We start from the raw sequence: 16,519 nt of genomic DNA on the forward strand, positions 1-16,519 counted from the left end.
TGGATGTTACCCTGCGCTTCCCTTCCTGGTTATGCTTCTCTTGTTTGTTTGTCTTTTGTTGCAGGCTTGAAAATTATGTAATTGTATGGGCACCACTGAATATATTAAACTGGCTTTCAATAGATATTTACATTTTAAAATAATACTGAAATACTTTAAAATACTATTTATTTTGTGAGATTTTTGTTTCAAATAATTTAAAATGATTTTGTGGGATCAATATTGTATATATTGATATATATATTATTTTTTGTGTGTGTTAGTACAAAAGAACACAAATATTCATTTTCCAAAAGATTTAATTTTAGAGACATTTTCGGATTTAATTTAAAAAAGTAACATATTATTGAAGCAATTGACAACTTTTTACATAAAAACTTGGTCAAGGCTGTCTGAGATCAGAAGCAAGGAGCCAACCAAAGTCTGCAGAAGAACTGTGGCATGTTCTCCAACATGCTTGGAACAACCTCCCAGCTGATTGTCTTATAGAACGGCAGGACAGCATTGGCTATGTCAGAGAACTGATGCAGTTTAAAAGCCGAAGGGTGTTCACAAAAAATATTGATTTAATTCAGTTTTTAACTATTCTGCCAAATTACTCAAATGTAATGTAAAATGTGTAGCATGTTTATTTAGGACCTTTCATTGAATTATGTTTGAAAGAATCTTATCTGTACAGAATGTTATACAGGTGCCTAAGACTTTTACACAGTACTGTATATATAGTATTAAACAAAAAACCTCTCTGATTGATCCCCTCGATAACCTTAGCAGGTCCACCCCTTCATCAGAAACTGTAGCTCTTTTTGACTCTTGCCCCCCAGTGGTGGAAGAAGTTGTGTACAGCAATCACACCAAGAAACACAAGCCCCTTTTCATACTGCATCCTGAGTCCAACAAACTAGACACTGTAGCAGTAAGATCCACAATGCTGGTGCTCTTCACGATGTTATAGAGCTTTTACAATTAACTTTCATTTTGTGCCCCTGTACGTATGACACTTTTACAATAATATTTTACAGACCAAGCATATTGCATTGTTTCAGGTGTGCAATAGTCCATCCATTTATATAAAGTGCTGTGAAAAAGTATTTGCCCCCTTCCTGATTTCCTCTATTATTGCATATAACACTGAATATTTTCAGATGTTTAGACAAAATGCAATAACACACAATGGGGAAAAGTTATCAAACATTCATCACCAATGTGAAAAAGTAATTGCCACTTAGATACTCAATCGACCAATTAACCAAGTTTAATTTATCATTAGATTCAGATCATTAGCTTCCAATATAAACGTAGCAAATCTACACAGGCTACTACTTGAGAACTGAGAAGGGGAGGAGTACTAGTACAATATAAAAACAGATATTTATGTTCCTAATTGTGAATTCTATACGTTAATAAGCTCATATATAGGCCTACAGCACCCGGAAACACAAAAGCACTTCACAAGCTACTTTAGCTTAGGAGATATCTTAATTATGGTTTGAACCTCCAAATGTACCCATACCAACCATTGTGATATTCATTAACAAACATGGAATATGTTTGCAGTTAATATGAACAGGAGATAATGTTATACTATTTAATTAATAGCTTACATTCTGTTACCATAATTTTGCATTTTTGAAGAGCGTCCATCTAATGCACCACTTCCACAGCCAAGCAAATGTGTTGAAGCCAGTAGTAGCAGTTGCACGCATTGTAGTATTACTAATGGCGCGTAATTTGCACTGACCATTTAATTGTTTTTTGAGTTCTATCCATTCTTCGTCCTCCCACATCTTCAATAGAAGGGTAAAGGGGAGTTAGAAGACCTCGATGCGTCGAGTACTGGACAATTAACCACTAGAGGTCACGGTTTTACTACCATTTGAAAAACCCCGACATCTCCTGATTAACGGACCAGGCAACTGGAATTTCCGGATCCAATATTCGTCCTGGAAACCATTTATTTCCGATGAGACTCGTCGAAATAATCCCAATTTAGTACCTGTCAATGTAGTTCAGTTGTAGTTTGATTTCGCGATTGACTTTTGCCTTGATCGAATGCGTCCTTAAGAGTACTTGTAAAATAAAGAATATCGTGTTAAATTCTATATGAAAATCTGAATGTAACCCAAATCATGTTTGGGTTTATGTTAATTTAATAAGAGACATATGAAATTTCAAAACATGAAATTGCTTTAGGATCCTGAAACTTAAAAAAATTACTGTGGTTTTGTTGAAAGTCTATGTCTATTGCTTTGGGTGTTTCTGTTATTTTATTTATTTATTAACGTTTATTTATACAGGGTAAGTTGACTGAGCACATATGCTCTTTTGCAGCAACGCCCTGGTAACAATGGTTATATTTTTTCGTACTTTTTCTAGGTTGAAATAGTCCTCTGCGTGCACACACATCCCAAATCTCATTGGGCAATAGACACATGTACAGACAGATGGTTCCGCTATCTGAGCCTCTTGGCACAGACAGACTTGCAGTCTGTCCAAGGCTCTCAAATTCTTTTGACTCTTTAGAGGCAGACTGCGGGAGCTTACTGCACCTTACTGTGTGAGCTGTTTGTAGATATTAAGTCTCAGAAACATGCCTCCAGTCTGGTATGAAAGCAATCTCAACCTGACTTTTCTTAGCACTGTACAGCTCTCCCTGCAGCCATGCCAATCCACTGCAGTTCACTCTCATAAATCTGACATTTTAATGGGTCTTGCACTGTTCAAAGCACAATTTGTAACCAATTACTCATCCCACATTTCCAGAGCTCACAACCAACAACCGTAGTTCAGCCTAGGTCACTAACTCACTATGCTCACTCCGACCTGACCCTTGCAGCTATCACATTACATGAACCCCACCTGCTTCAGATCTTGCTCACTGGCCCTCATGAAGTGAGAACCTCTCAGTTTTGGAATACCCCTCCTTTAGAAATAAGATACAGTACCGCCTAACATTCACTCATTCACTAGCAGCTTCAAAACCTGGCACAAAAGCAATCAGGTCTGTCAGTATAACCAGGTACCTGTGCTTACTTGACAGCTGCCTTGTTTCTATGCTAGTGTTATCGGTTTAACTTTATGCTGTGTGCGACTATCTTGTTTAACATTGTGCTCTGCTTGCCCTTCGTGATGGTCCAGCTTATTGAAGAGTGATGTATTCTTGTGACCTTTTATGTTTGTGCTTAATATGATTGTCTTGCTCTGATGACCCATTTAATGGATTTTCCCATCTCGCCCAGGGACTACAGTTGAAAAATTGCCAGCTGGCTAATACTGGCACATTTTCAGTAATGTTGATTAATGTGCTCTGTCCCTGGAAAATAAACTTGTAAATAAAACATGTCCAAAGCTCAGTGTCTGATCAGCTGCCTCAGTTCTCCCATCACGGTCAATCACTGAAAGCCATTGATCCACAGCTGTCCGTGACCCCCATAGCACAAGTGACTCATCTCTGACCTCTGAGTACCAGAGCTCTTACATGTACTGGTTTCCCCACATCTTTCACACTTGGGCAGACAGCTGGCCCTGTACTTACCCCATTCACCTTAAGCTACTGGCTATACAGTGCTGAAGATGGAATGGCACAAATTATTTTAGGTGAAACTACATTTTAGCCAGAACCACAAGGAGAGTCACACATTTCTTGATGAGTAGGACTTGACACCCTGTGTGGCCAGGAAGGAAGCTTAATCAGGAATAAAAAACACACCAAGTAGTGGGTACTAATGAAAGTGTTGCCTGATGACCAGGAGGGGGAGCATGTGATTGTGCTATTTATTTGTAGCAAGTCATTTTAGTCATTTTTTAAATCTTACATAAATTGTAGTAGGGGCAAATACTTTTTCACAGCACTTTATATAAATGGATGGACTATTGCACACCTGAAACAATGCAATATGCTTGGTCTGTAAAATATTATTGTAAAAGTGTCATACGTACAGGGGCACAAAATGAAAGTTAATTGTAAAAGCTCTATAACATCGTGAAGAGCACCAGCATTGTGGATCTTACTGCTACAGTGTCTAGTTTGTTGGACTCAGGATGCAGTATGAAAAGGGGCTTGTGTTTCTTGGTGTGATTGCTGTACACAACTTCTTCCACCACTGGGGGGCAAGAGTCAAAAAGAGCTACAGTTTCTGATGAAGGGGTGGACCTGCTAAGGTTATCGAGGGGATCAATCAGAGAGGTTTCGTATGATTTAGTTATCTGCAACTAGGCGTGTAGTACTTTAACAATATTCAACCTCCCCCTGTACAATTCACCACACCAGGAATAAAGGCCAAAATATTTTCCTTGACCAGTCTGAGAACAGGAAGCTATGAGCTCAGTTACAGCCTGTAGGTGTGTGTTTATTTGAACACATAAAACTGGAAAGTTATCACAATTTTAATTACAAACATCCATACATACATCCTACACTTCAGCAGAACTTGAATAGGAAAATACCACCTACACAGCAACATACATTTACCGAGTTACACTTAATACTAAATTACCTAATTACGCTTGATACAAAGGATACTAATAAATGCTACTACCGCAATAATACACCAACTTTTTAGGATACAGAAAATATTGTAGTGACCAGTACCATATTGCAATACATTGCATTGCTTTTTATACTAGTGAAGCATTTCCTTACACATTACATAGAGACTGAAAAATAAAAACATAGGACTAAACAGGTAATGTGGATATACTGTAACAGACTCCTCCCCTGCTGAGAAATCCAGTCACACTGTAATACATTTGCCAGCAAAGTAATTGTACACATACACTGGTGAGTCTGAACTGGCATGAAATATAGTGTTGACTGCAACATGTTAGCAGCTGTGGTCTTCCTAATATGCACTGTATGTTTTTGCAAAAGATACTGATTAATACTGACTGACTGGAAGACCACAAGGCACTAGATAGCAGATAACAGATGGTTCTAGTTAGCGGAGGAGAAAATTGCTTGAGGTACTGAAACGCTGCACAGAACTCACCCTATGTTGCAGGAAAACCCTGGCCACCAGATATGCAGCTCAGAAGAAATTAACACTTCTTATCTATGCAACAGGCTAAGCAGTCCCATACTATTTATATATGTTAATATAACATATCCGTACAAGATCATGAAATTGAAACTGACTGTAGTGCCAAGTGGAATTTTACAACAACCTGCTCAAACCATGATTACAGCATAGAACGCAGGAACATTTCAATCTGGAGCAGTGACTGGTACTTCATTGTTGTCCATGGCCCTCACTCTAAATGCAGCACAATGCACAAAACCCAGCAAACTGCTGCATGCACAACACTGCAGTCTATTTACTGCCAACATGCTGACAATTGCATGGGACGCAGTGTTGGTCACAGGGTTTGAACCCCCAGGCTAGCAACGGTTATCTTATTACACAGGCATCAGTACCTGTTGGGTTCCTGGTATTTTGAAAGGTTCATACAGCCAGGAAGATGGAGAATAAAGGAATCCCAGGGACGGGAGTGGAGTGGGTTTCTGTGAACACCAGACTGGAAGGATTTGGGTCGCAAAAACTTATCAAATCCTGTCAGTCAGTCTGTCTGTTAAGACTTCATTCATAGTTCTCCAGCATCATGAGTTCTCTCTTCACTCTCTCCATCACTTGCTGCCTTTTCTTCAGATCCCTTTAGCCCCATGTCTCCCTTCCACACCTCTGCCAGACACTCTGAAACAGAAACTTAAGGTTAGACGTGCAATTTCTTGTGTGACCTGTTGCTTCTTAATTTAAACATGCATGTATTAGGGTTTCATTGTTATTTTTGTGCCAACAAAGAATGAGAAGAAGTTTTTTATTGTCAGTTAAACACAATAGAAATGTTCTTTAGCTCTCAAAAATGTCATATATACATAAAAATGACATGTCACATATACATAGACTAACAAAAAATACATGAATATGACATTAAGCATACATTATAGAGTATTTTCCTGCTGGCATTCTGTTACTTTAAATATCATCATGCTCATAGTTTTTCAGTACACATGGATGTGCATCGCACCCTGCTCTGAGTCCTTCAGTACATGCATTTCACAGAGGAATCTCTCCAGTCTTTCCCCTTGATTGTGGAAGTACCAGTCCTCCACAACCTCCTCATACTGCTCCAGCATGGTCTCACACTGAAACAGTAGAACAAAGTATTAGCACATTTTCCACACAATTGTACCACCTCAGACTTATTCACACATAAGCACACTCAAACAAAAATACAATGACCAAAGCCCTCCAACCATCACTTTATGAAATGCACGTGAAGTAGACAAAGGTCAACTGCCAATCAATCCAGATTCAGGGGCCACACTACCAGTGAGCAGTAAATATGTACGCAAGACTGCATTACTGTTAATACACAAAGGAATTTGTTTTGCAAATTTAAAAAATACAAAATTCAGATTTGCTTAATGAGTAGTTTGCATCCTTCTTTGGCTTTGATGACACACAGAACATGCTGACTGAAGGTTGATATGATGTTGAGGCACCTGTGGAATAATATTGGAGCACTCTAGGTAGAATTTTGCTTGCTCAGATTTGTTTAACGTTTGGGCCAGGATATAGCCTAGTGACCTATTGGTTAGGGTGCTTGACTTGGGCCTGTAAGATTGGTGGTTCAAGCCCTAGTATAGCCACAATAAGATCAGCACAGCCTTTGAGCAAGGCCCTTTACCCCAAATTGTTCCAGGGGGGATTGGCTCCTGCTTAGTCTAATCAACTGTAAGTCGCTAAATAATTGTAATGTATCAGGGAACAATTTCAATGGAAATTTCAAAAAAGCTTAAAGTTTCATGGTCTGACACTTAATCCCAGTCACCTGCTAAAATCATGCCTGGAATATGCAGGTAGCTGGGCAAAAACACTGGTGATTTTGCCAAATATAAATTGTTTTGGGTCCCACTTTGGTGTCTAAACGATGTTACCTGCTTCTTCATGTCAGCAACCTCCACAGAAGGTTCATCCCACAGCTCATAGGGAAGGCCAAGATCCACTTTCACCCCTTTATGCACCAAGTTCTTCAGAGTCTCCATGGTCTGACTTGTTCCCTGTGAGGGGAATGCCAGACAGAGAATGAGATAAAGGGTAGGACAGAGGAGGAAAAAATATATATATATCAGGTGAAATATTTTGAGTGAACTGATGGAGCAAACACATGCAGAGAGATTGGTATGGTAAATTAAAGAGAAGGGACGATGGCACAGACCTTAGCATATCTGAGACTACCAGGTCTCTCTGCATGAATGCTGTACTGCAGAATTCCTTCACATATGTTATCTAAAGCCTCCGTTAGACGTGTTTCCCTGCGAACAAGGTGAAATGGACACAGCAGTGAGGCCCTTTGGAGGACAAAGCCACTTATTCGAATACCTCAATTATTTCCACTCATCTTCTAGCGCTGCTGTCTTTTTATAGCCTTTTGTCCACCACTTACGACGTGTTGTATTTGATTTTACGTCTGCGTTTCCCTGTATCCAGTACTTCTCCCAGTTCCAGAACCTCCTTGGATCGTCCACTCTTGTCCAGGGCCACCTGAAGCTCCACGGTTAGGAACTTACACACTGTTGAGCCAGGCAAACAAGGACCATCATATTATATTATGCTAGGACACACATTCCTTAATTATGGTTACAGCGTAATTAACACTAGAGGAATAAACGTGTACATTCCAGACAAGATTCATAATGCAATTTATAAATAATGAATTGTCACGATATTATTAACGGTAAACTCCCACCTTCACATTTATTCGGCAGTCTCTCGTCCTTGTCCGCTAGGGCGACACTAGAGGCCCACAAGATGGTCAGTATTAAAACTTCCATATTTTTTAAAGTTCTACTTGTTTCACTTTCCGCCGTCTGAGCCCCAAAAGGCACTACCTACAGCCACATCGGCATATTTGACTTTCTCACCCAGAATGGTGCATGCGCAGAGTGGTAAGTGATGGCGACAAGGCTAGGCATAACCAACAGACTCAGGAAAACATCCATTGAGTCCATGAAGCTATATAAAAATAGCACAGCTTGTATAAACGAATAACAACTGTTAAATTAATACAAAAAAGCAAACTATAAAATAATATCGTGACCATTCGTAAAATGTTATACTTTCGTTCAGAATATATCTGTTTGAAGATAATTATTGAACGACGACTCCCTGTTTCAGGACCCAGGTCCTCTCCAAATCAGAAACAAGATGGCGGAATTTCAGAAAAAAGGGTCGGAGCTCGAAGATTTTCAACAATAATGCAGAATTTATTATCAGTTTAGCGTTACTTAATATAAAAATAAGTAAATAGTGGCATTGCATTTATATATTTCTGTCACAGTTGATTTATTTATTCAGAAAAGTTCATTGGTAATTATTAGTTTTATTTTTAAGGTAAGATTCCGCATTTTTTGGCATTAGCTAGATGGCTAAGTTACCTAGCTAGCAAAATGTATTGCATACGGCTAGATACTAGTTTATTTCTTAATCGCAGCTAGTCCATTAAGTTAAATTCCTTGCCATGCCACCATATTTTTCAAAAATAAAGTTATGCAATAACCAAGAAGCCCACCGTTCAGCTTGTGTAAAGTTAGCTAACTAAACTATCTAAGTTAGGTAGCTAGCCCAATAACATTAGCTTACTATAATAAGTTGCAGGGCGATAGCTAGTTGTTTCGGTCAGTGAGTTAGTGTAAGGTTTGTACACATGGTTTACTTTGCTGATTTTACACGTTACAAGATTGTAACGTTGGACTTCCACTGAACAACTTCCAGTGTCGTGACATCCACACTCACTGTCCCCACGAAGCGCTCCTACGCATCACGTCTCAGAGGCACTGAGTTTTCCCTAGCTATCTATCGGAATCGAGCGCCGACTGCGACTTAGAACCTATTCGCGTCATATCACAGACACCAGACAAATACTTATTCATGCAACTGGTCTTGATGCGGCTTGAAGTCGTTAAATAAGTTAGAACATAAGCATAAGGCTCTGAACGTGTATTGTTTTCATGAATGTAATGAAAACAATAAACGGTTAGGTACCTGTGGTTAGGTAAGCATGCAGTGGCTAGCCCTGTCACTTTCAGCACAGCTGCTGACTTCTTCTCTCTTAGCCATGGCAGAGGAGCGGAGGCCCAAGCAGTGCAGTCTGGTCGTGCCCACAGAGTCCATTAAAGCCATGTCAGAGTCTGTGGGGGTGGGACAATTGCAGGAGGAGAGCTGTGTGGCCTTGAGTGAGGAGGTCAGCTATCGCATCAAAGAGATCGCCCAGGTAAGAGGGCAAGGAATGCTTGGCTTGGTGTGTGTGAGAATACATGTTTATTTACATATACTTGTGTGCACGTGTTGGCTAGGATCACACTGTGAAACTGCCATTGCATGGATTATGGATTTAAATATGCATATCAGTTATCCGTGTCTCAAATGTGTACTCACCACGGCCAGGATGCACTGAAATTCATGCACCATGGGAAGAGGCGGAAGTTGACAACTAACGACATTGACCATGCCCTAAAACTGAAGAACGTGGAGGTGAGGGAACACTGTGGTGGGGGTAATATCATCCCCTTGGGTTTTTACACCAGTGAATATTCAGAACATTTGCCTACCTGCATGATCAGTCATAATTGAATGCTCAGAGTTGGTTCAATAACTGATTTTGGCCGAACTGATAAGGACCAAGTGGAAAGATTGGAGACTATGGTGCTAATATTTGTGACAGAAACTGATGTTGTGTGCCTGTGTGTCTTGTTGTGCAGCCACTGTATGGGTTCCAGGCACAGGAGTTTATCCCATTCCGCTTTGCTAGTGGAGGGGGCAGAGAACTGCACTTCTATGAGGAAAAGGAGGTGGATCTGAGTGACATCATAAACACGCCCCTCCCCCGAGTCCCACTGGACGTCTCACTCAAGGGTAGCCCACAGAATTTTAATATTGCCGTTATAAGTATGAGTCATTCTGGGTTTTACAGTGTACGTGCAGTTACTAGTCAATGTAGTTGTAATTATAGTACTATTAGGAATGTGTTTCATAGTTATTATGACCAGTCATGGCTGGTATGACATGTCATGGTTACCTAATGGTAATTGCTAGTATAGTACTGGCTGTCCTTTACATTTCAGTTCTGTATTTATAATTTGTGTCTTAGATCATGTATCACCTCCTTTGTCTTTCAGCTCATTGGTTAAGTATTGAAGGTGTCCAACCTTCCATACCAGAGAACCCTCCCCCAGGTGAGATAATCTACTGTCTGCTGTCTGTGTCTGTCCATTTGTATTCTCCTCTTCATAACCCATCATACCTCCTTTGAATTCACGTTTTTTTTTTTGGTTGATCAGGGAGATATTGGAGGTTCTTTGTAGAAAAGCTTTGTTTGTTTCATTTCATTTTCTCTGTCCTCTCAGCTCCGAAAGAGCAACAAAAATTAGAGTCCACAGAGCCCCTTAAAGCTGTCAAACCTGGACAGGAAGAGGAGAGGTCTATCCAGGGCAAAGGTCAAGGGGCAACTGCAGCAGAAAACAAAGGTCAGTGTGTGTTGCCTGTTTAGGCCTTTATTAAGTAAATGCATCCAAATGAGTTCACGTTTCCGAAGACTGTACACCCTAACAAAGCAGTTTCATCATCTTGATATTTTGCAGGGAGTATTTTTTTCAAAGTTGATTGTTTCAGTCTTAAAATTGAAAAATGTGTACATAAAGCAACAATGTTAAAAAAATAAAGAAATCTTGGAAATCTCTATTAAATGCTCTTACAGTGCTGTACAGCATACGGTCTATGGGACAGGGGTCATTCCTCAACCAACTTGCGCAATGCGGCATCTCCAATTTTCCTGATTTCTGTTTGTTAGTTGGTATTAAGAAGAAAGTAAGATTCAGGAAATTTGAGCTGAATCGGACAAATGGATAGAGCCCTTTGAAAATGAGGCCTCCGATGCCCCAAAATGATTATATTATATGGTATTTCAAACTGCCATAGAATCTAAACAAAGAATAACCCCCAGCAATATTTTATCACAATTATTGCCTATATTAAAGTTTGACATATTCAAAAGGTAGCCTGACCAAACTGGCTAACACCCTTAAACATAAGTGATACATTTTTAAGCTTTGTATCTCCACTATCATGCAATTGTTTTGTTTTATATTTGGCTGCGTAAAGCAAGGGGCACTTGTGCATAACTCAGGGAACCCTCTACTATTGGAGATATGCCCACCTGAAAGTGGAGTAGTCATTTAGGTCAGAGGTTTAAAATGCAAGAAGGTTTCTGATTCCAGATTTGTAATCTGCACCAGAAATATAATTTCAAGGAATTTAGACTATCCCAACCAGAGATAGGGCCTTTTGAAAAGTGGAGATAAGGCGATTGGGCCATTTTTGGACGTTGGACACCTCATTTTAAAAGGGCTCTAATTTGAAAATCATTTGTCCAAATTTTCAGTATTTTCAAAATTGGAGATGGTGCATGGAGCAAGTCAGTCGAGTTGGCATGGAATAACCCCTTTCCCATAGTCCGTATGCTGTAAAGCACTTTAGGAGCAATGAAAACCACCATATGGTATATGCAATCAATCATAGTCACATTGTAACTATTATGAAAAGTGTCCAAACAGAGATCAACACCATGACCCCTACCCCAACATGAGGTAAGTACAGCAGACACTGTCCACTAATCACAGTGTCTCTGACCTCCTGTTTTCTGTATTGGCCCCTCTCAGGGAAAGAGAAGTGTGTGATGCGGATGAAGCCACGCAGCACTCACGAGCTGTCCGTGGAGCAGCAGTTGTACTACAAGGAGATCACAGAGGCGTGTGTCGGGTCTTGTGAGGCCAAGCGAGCGGTGAGTAACAGACTGTGTGTGTGTGTGCGTGCATGTGCGTGTGTGTGTGTGTGTGTGTGTGTGTGTGTGTGTGTGTGCGCGTGCATGCGTGTGTGCATGGGGTGTTTATGCATTTCATTTGCATACATGGATATGTTTGTTCTGGTGAGATGTGTACTCATGCACAAATGTCAATACTGACATTTGACAGTCAGTTCACAGATCACCTCTTAATTCCTAAGTGGCCTTACGCAGAACACTGTGCGTCTGTTCCTCAGGAGGCTCTACAGAGCATAGCCACGGATCCTGGGCTGTATCAGATGTTACCGCGCTTCAGCACCTTCATCTCAGAAGGGGTAAGCGTCACTGTCATTAAAGCCATCTTGCAGAAATGTAGCAAATGCAACAATACTGCAGAATGTATGTATGTTAGCATATTCCTTCATGGAATATTAAAAGAAGATTTTAAAAGTGAGTGGGTAGAAGGTGTGCTGTTCTTTGTCTTATAAGTGTGACTTGACATTAACCACTGAGCGTTTTCACTGAATTCTATCTGCATTTGGTGGGTGATGCCATCCTGGCATGGTCCAATGCAGACTATAACTATGCTACTGACTAAAAGACTGTTTAATTCCAATGTATGTTAAAGTGGTGATTTAAAGATGCAACCCACAAAGGCTCGTATTAAGCTTCAGTTCTCTCCCCTTTCCTCCTGCCTCAGGTGCGTGTGAACGTTGTGCAGAATAACTTGGCCCTGCTGATTTATCTTATGCGAATGGTTAAGGCTCTCATGGATAACCCCACACTCTATCTGGAGAAATATGTGAGTTTCATCATTCATCCATCATTTCTGTGTTTCTTTGCTGCTCTGTGGAGATGAATGTGAACATTGCTCTTACCAATGCACACACTAACAGCATGTACATTGTAATCAGAGTTTTCTATATTTTAACCTCTCTTATTGTTCTCCCTCTGCTCCGCTCTGCAGCTGCATGAGTTGATCCCTGCTGTGGTGACTTGTATAGTGAGTAAGCAGCTGTGTCTGAGGCCGGATGTGGACAATCACTGGGCCCTCCGAGACTTCGCCGCACGTCTGATGGCCCAGAGCTGCAAGACCTTCAGCACCACCAACAATAACATCCAGTCCCGCATCACCAAGACCTTCACCATGGTACTGTGTGTGTGTTTGTGTGTGCGCTTGTGTCTGCACTCGTGTGTGTGTGTGTGTGTGTGTGTGTGTGCACGCGCTTGTATGTGTGTGTGTGTGAGCATGCACGTGCATCTGTGTGCTCAGTGCTCCCAACACATTTTCCAGTGCGTTGTTGCCCTGAAGCACGATGCGCCACAGTAGCACTGTGTCCGTTTCCAGTTCCTTACTGTCCAGTCACTGAGGTTACTCTTCTCTGTCAGAGCTGGCTGGATGACCGGACAAACTGGACGACGCGGTACGGCTGCATCGCTGGACTGGCCGAGCTTGGGGCTGATGTGAGTGTCTCTTTCTCCCCGGCCTGCTGCTCTGTGTATGGCCATTCCTCTCCCCGTCATCTACCTCTGTGTGCTTCTTCTGCAGGTGATAAAGACGCTGATCCTGCCACGGCTGACCATCGAAGGGGCTCGCATCAAAGCAGTCTCTGAGGGGCCGGTTGTGTCCAACATCGACAAGATCGGGGCTGACCATGTGCAGAGCCTGCTACTGGTGTGTGTGTGTTTGTGTGTATTAGACCCTGCAGGTCTGTTTAGGCTGTGGTAGGTCATATTTAGAAGCAGCAAACGTCAGAATGTATATGGTGTCAGAACTTGCCAAAAGATCAAGCTTGTTGCTGAAATGATATGCTTTATTATTGCCCATTCTCAAATCTGTGCAGTACAGCTGTTCATACTGTGCCGTGAATGTTTCATATGCCAGTCTGTCCTTCAGAAACCTACAGAGGCATGTCAGCACATCTCAGTGTGCAGGTGTCAGAAGTGTCTGCTGAAAGCTGGTGAATGTTGTTCTCCATAAGTGTAGATTGAGCCCTATAGCTCAGACCTGAGCTCTGTCATTATGACCAAGAGCAAGTCAACATAATTAACCTTATTCCACCGGCCGTAGTGTTTCTTTGGACCAGTTAGGGTTAGTCTTTGGTTACTTCTCAACGAGTCCTTCTCTGCCACCGGTAAACTACCGGCAGGCTAAGAGTTGCATCCCTCCTCAATGTTCCATGACTTATGACCTGTTTGATGGCACATATGGAGCCAGTTCCACAGACACAGATTAAGCCCTAGTCCCTAGACTATTTTTAATGGAGATTCTCCGTACAAAAGTCAATTTAATCCAGGACTAAACTTAATCTGTGTCTGTGAAACTGGCCAATGAGGTGTTACAGTGATGAAGTCTTTTTATAGGAACCTGGAATTTTCTCCTGCCATGGGTTCCCACTGCAGATTTGCAATGCGTTTTTTCCCGTAGGGATTTAATTTTCTGTCGAGAATAAGGTCTGCGGTTAACTTGAGTCTGAGAGAATTTCAGGTTTTCGTCATCCGTCTGTCCCCGCCCTGCAGAAGCACTGCGCCAGCGTCATCGCCAAGACGCGGCCTCTGCCCGACAACGCGGAGCAGTACCGGGCCGACTACGGCTACCTGGGGCCCATGCTGTGCTCCCACGTGGTGAAGGCCCGCGCACAGGCCGCCCTGCAGGCCCAGCAGGTCAACAGAACCACTCTCACCATCACACAGGTAACAGCCCTGTCAGTCACACAGTGTTTCACAGCCGTTTGTCATCTCGCATTGCACAAACATCAAACATAAAGGGTATTTAAAAACCTTAGGTTGCTGACATAAGGCAGTGACATTCAGAACCCTAACATTCTGTACTGTTGATTATGAATTGTAAATGTATCCCCAATGTATCCTTTACAGTAAAAAGGATGGCTTCCTCAGACCTCTCATGTAAATTGTTTACACACTGTAGACTGTGCTGATTCAATCCGTCAATCAGGTTTGATTTCTGTCCCAGCCTCGCCCCACCCTCACTCTCTCTCAGGGGGGCTCGGGGGGGTCTGTGTCCCGCACTCCCAGCATCATCAAGGTGCCCAGCTCCCTTACCCTCCCAATGCAGACCCTCGTATCGGCACGACCTGGGACCCCCACGCAACCCTCGCCCCCGGCAACCAAGTACATTGTCATGGCAACCAGTGCCGGTGCGGCCTCCACGCAGCAGGTACCACTTTACCTTACTGACTTATTTTCCCTTGAAGGAGCTGCAACTGCTGACTCCTCAATTACAGGTGAAACTGTATTCTGTACTCCTCTTGTGTTTAGGAGGCATTCAAGCGAACCCTTAAAATCCTGTCAATGTTTTTTGTTTCCTGTCTGTGTCCTACCTCCCTTATGCCTGATATGGTTGTTGTTGTTGTGGCCCTCCGTGTCTCCTCTCTCTTCTCTTGTCTTTCTGTCTCTCCCCTGTCTCACCTTGTCCTCCTCCCCGCAGGTGATAACCCTCAGCTCCTCCCGCTCCAGCTCCCCGATCACCAGCACAGCCCCCAGCTCTGCCTCCACCCTGCAGCCTGTGGTGAAGGTGGAGCACGGGGGCGTGGGTGCTGGGGGGGGAGCCGGGGGAGTGGGGGGGTCCCGCACGCTCCAGAAATACATTGTTGTGTCTCTGCCGTCCGCCACGACCGCCGAGGGCAAGGGCTCCGGCCTGCCCCCCCCGTCACCCCTGACCTCTGTCCCACCTTCCACCACCTCGCTGGAGTCTGGAGTCAAGCTGGAGTGCTCCGAGTCCCCGGGGGCTAGCACGCACTCCCCCCACTGAGAGAACGGAGAAGCGCAGAGAGAGCTGGAGGAAGTGGACTGGGGATATGGGCTTGGAGAAGCAGAGGATTCTGGGGGAAAATAGTATTTCAGTGGTGTAGCTGGAGGACACCGCTATCTAGACAGGTGCACCATGGGAGAAGAAGGAGGTGCAGACCATTGATGTTGGAGAGTGTTGGTCTCGCTTCCTCCTTTACTCCTTGTCCTACGTCTGACCTCAGCACAAACACACACACACACACACACACATGCACGCACGCAGAGTGCGGCTCTCTCTGATCATGTCCAAGCATTTACATTGTTCATGTTTCTTTTTATATGCCATAATAAAACTGATTTTGTAATTTTTTTTTGTTGTTGTTAGTTTTCACTGTCAGTATCTGTAAATGCAGCAGTATTGGGTCTAGAGAGAGAGTGATACAGAGTTATAGTAGCCCAAGATGGTATTCAGGAGAGAATAACAAAAATTGTGCTGTATAAGCAGTGATTTCATGTGGAATTATTCTAAGCTGATGACAACAAGATATTAATAAGAATGTTTCCTCACGATCAAGCTTACAGTATTGTCATATTTTCTATTTGAATAAATCTGTTTCAGCACATAATTTTATGCAGTTATATAGATGCTAACGTTTGCAGGTCTCCAGAAATGCCTAAAATATCCTTCATTGCACACAAAAACTGCTTGGGCCAGTTGAAAACATGGGCTGAAACTGAAATTCTCAAAAACCCCAGAAAGAGAATCAAATTACCTGGAGTGTATTGTTCATCCTGAGAACTTTATCTTGTTTAAGAGCGGTTTCATTTATGAAAAATACAACTTCTGACATGTAGGACAGGTGCTTCTTGAAAGGTAAAGTGCAGTGGTTTCAGAGATTTCTACTGAGAATAGAGATTAGGAGTGGAAATT

General features: G+C 42.3%; 2 protein-coding genes across 4 annotated transcripts; one reads left to right on the forward strand and one right to left on the reverse strand.

Annotated features, from left to right (window-relative positions):
• Positions 1 to 4,372: 4,372 nt before the first annotated feature.
• On the reverse strand, positions 4,373 to 7,930 carry cnpy4 (canopy FGF signaling regulator 4). The gene is made up of 6 exons (XM_061236116.1): positions 7,750 to 7,930; positions 7,447 to 7,573; positions 7,219 to 7,315; positions 6,938 to 7,060; positions 6,025 to 6,142; positions 4,373 to 5,690 (listed from the first exon to the last, which is right to left on the reverse strand). Exons 1-6 carry the CDS (start codon positions 7,832 to 7,834, stop codon positions 5,581 to 5,583), a joined length of 660 nt encoding a protein of 219 aa, XP_061092100.1. The 5' UTR covers positions 7,835 to 7,930; the 3' UTR covers positions 4,373 to 5,580.
• A 231-nt stretch (positions 7,931 to 8,161) lies between these two features.
• Positions 8,162 to 15,957, forward strand: taf6 (TAF6 RNA polymerase II, TATA box binding protein (TBP)-associated factor). 3 transcript variants are annotated; one of them, XM_061235347.1, is made up of 15 exons: positions 8,176 to 8,393; positions 9,116 to 9,273; positions 9,447 to 9,533; positions 9,761 to 9,914; positions 10,178 to 10,234; positions 10,406 to 10,525; positions 11,717 to 11,838; positions 12,096 to 12,173; positions 12,539 to 12,640; positions 12,806 to 12,988; positions 13,228 to 13,302; positions 13,388 to 13,513; positions 14,359 to 14,532; positions 14,813 to 15,016; positions 15,287 to 15,957. In XM_061235347.1, exons 2-15 carry the CDS (start codon positions 9,118 to 9,120, stop codon positions 15,608 to 15,610), a joined length of 1,962 nt encoding a protein of 653 aa, XP_061091331.1. In that variant the 5' UTR covers positions 8,176 to 8,393; positions 9,116 to 9,117; the 3' UTR covers positions 15,611 to 15,957. The 3 variants fall into 3 exon arrangements, with proteins under 3 accessions (XP_061091330.1, XP_061091329.1, XP_061091331.1); XM_061235346.1 differs by having other exon boundaries at positions 8,162 to 8,393; positions 14,840 to 15,957; XM_061235345.1 differs by having other exon boundaries at positions 8,173 to 8,393; positions 14,813 to 15,957.
• Positions 15,958 to 16,519: the final 562 nt, after the last annotated feature.

Source organism: Conger conger, chromosome 3 (genome assembly GCF_963514075.1).
Source record: "Conger conger chromosome 3, fConCon1.1, whole genome shotgun sequence".
Taxonomy (NCBI): Eukaryota; Metazoa; Chordata; class Actinopteri; order Anguilliformes; family Congridae; genus Conger; species Conger conger.

Excerpts from the sequence above, each read along its gene's own strand:
- taf6 (XM_061235345.1), top strand. The coding sequence starts at position 9,118 with ATGGCAGAGGAGCGGAGGCCCAAGCAGTGCAGTCTGGTCGTGCCCACA. Across the intron at positions 11,839-12,095 it reads CTTGTGAGGCCAAGCGAGCG|GAGGCTCTACAGAGCATAGC; the intron begins GTGAGTAACAGA and ends TCTGTTCCTCAG. Across the intron at positions 14,533-14,812 it reads CCACTCTCACCATCACACAG|CCTCGCCCCACCCTCACTCT; the intron begins GTAACAGCCCTG and ends TTTCTGTCCCAG.
- cnpy4 (XM_061236116.1), bottom strand. The coding sequence starts at position 7,834 with ATGGAAGTTTTAATACTGACCATCTTGTGGGCCTCTAGTGTCGCCCTA. Across the intron at positions 7,316-7,446 it reads AAAATCAAATACAACACGTC|GGAAACACGTCTAACGGAGG; the intron begins GTAAGTGGTGGA and ends CCTTGTTCGCAG. Across the intron at positions 6,143-6,937 it reads TTGCTGACATGAAGAAGCAG|TGTGAGACCATGCTGGAGCA; the intron begins GTAACATCGTTT and ends CTACTGTTTCAG.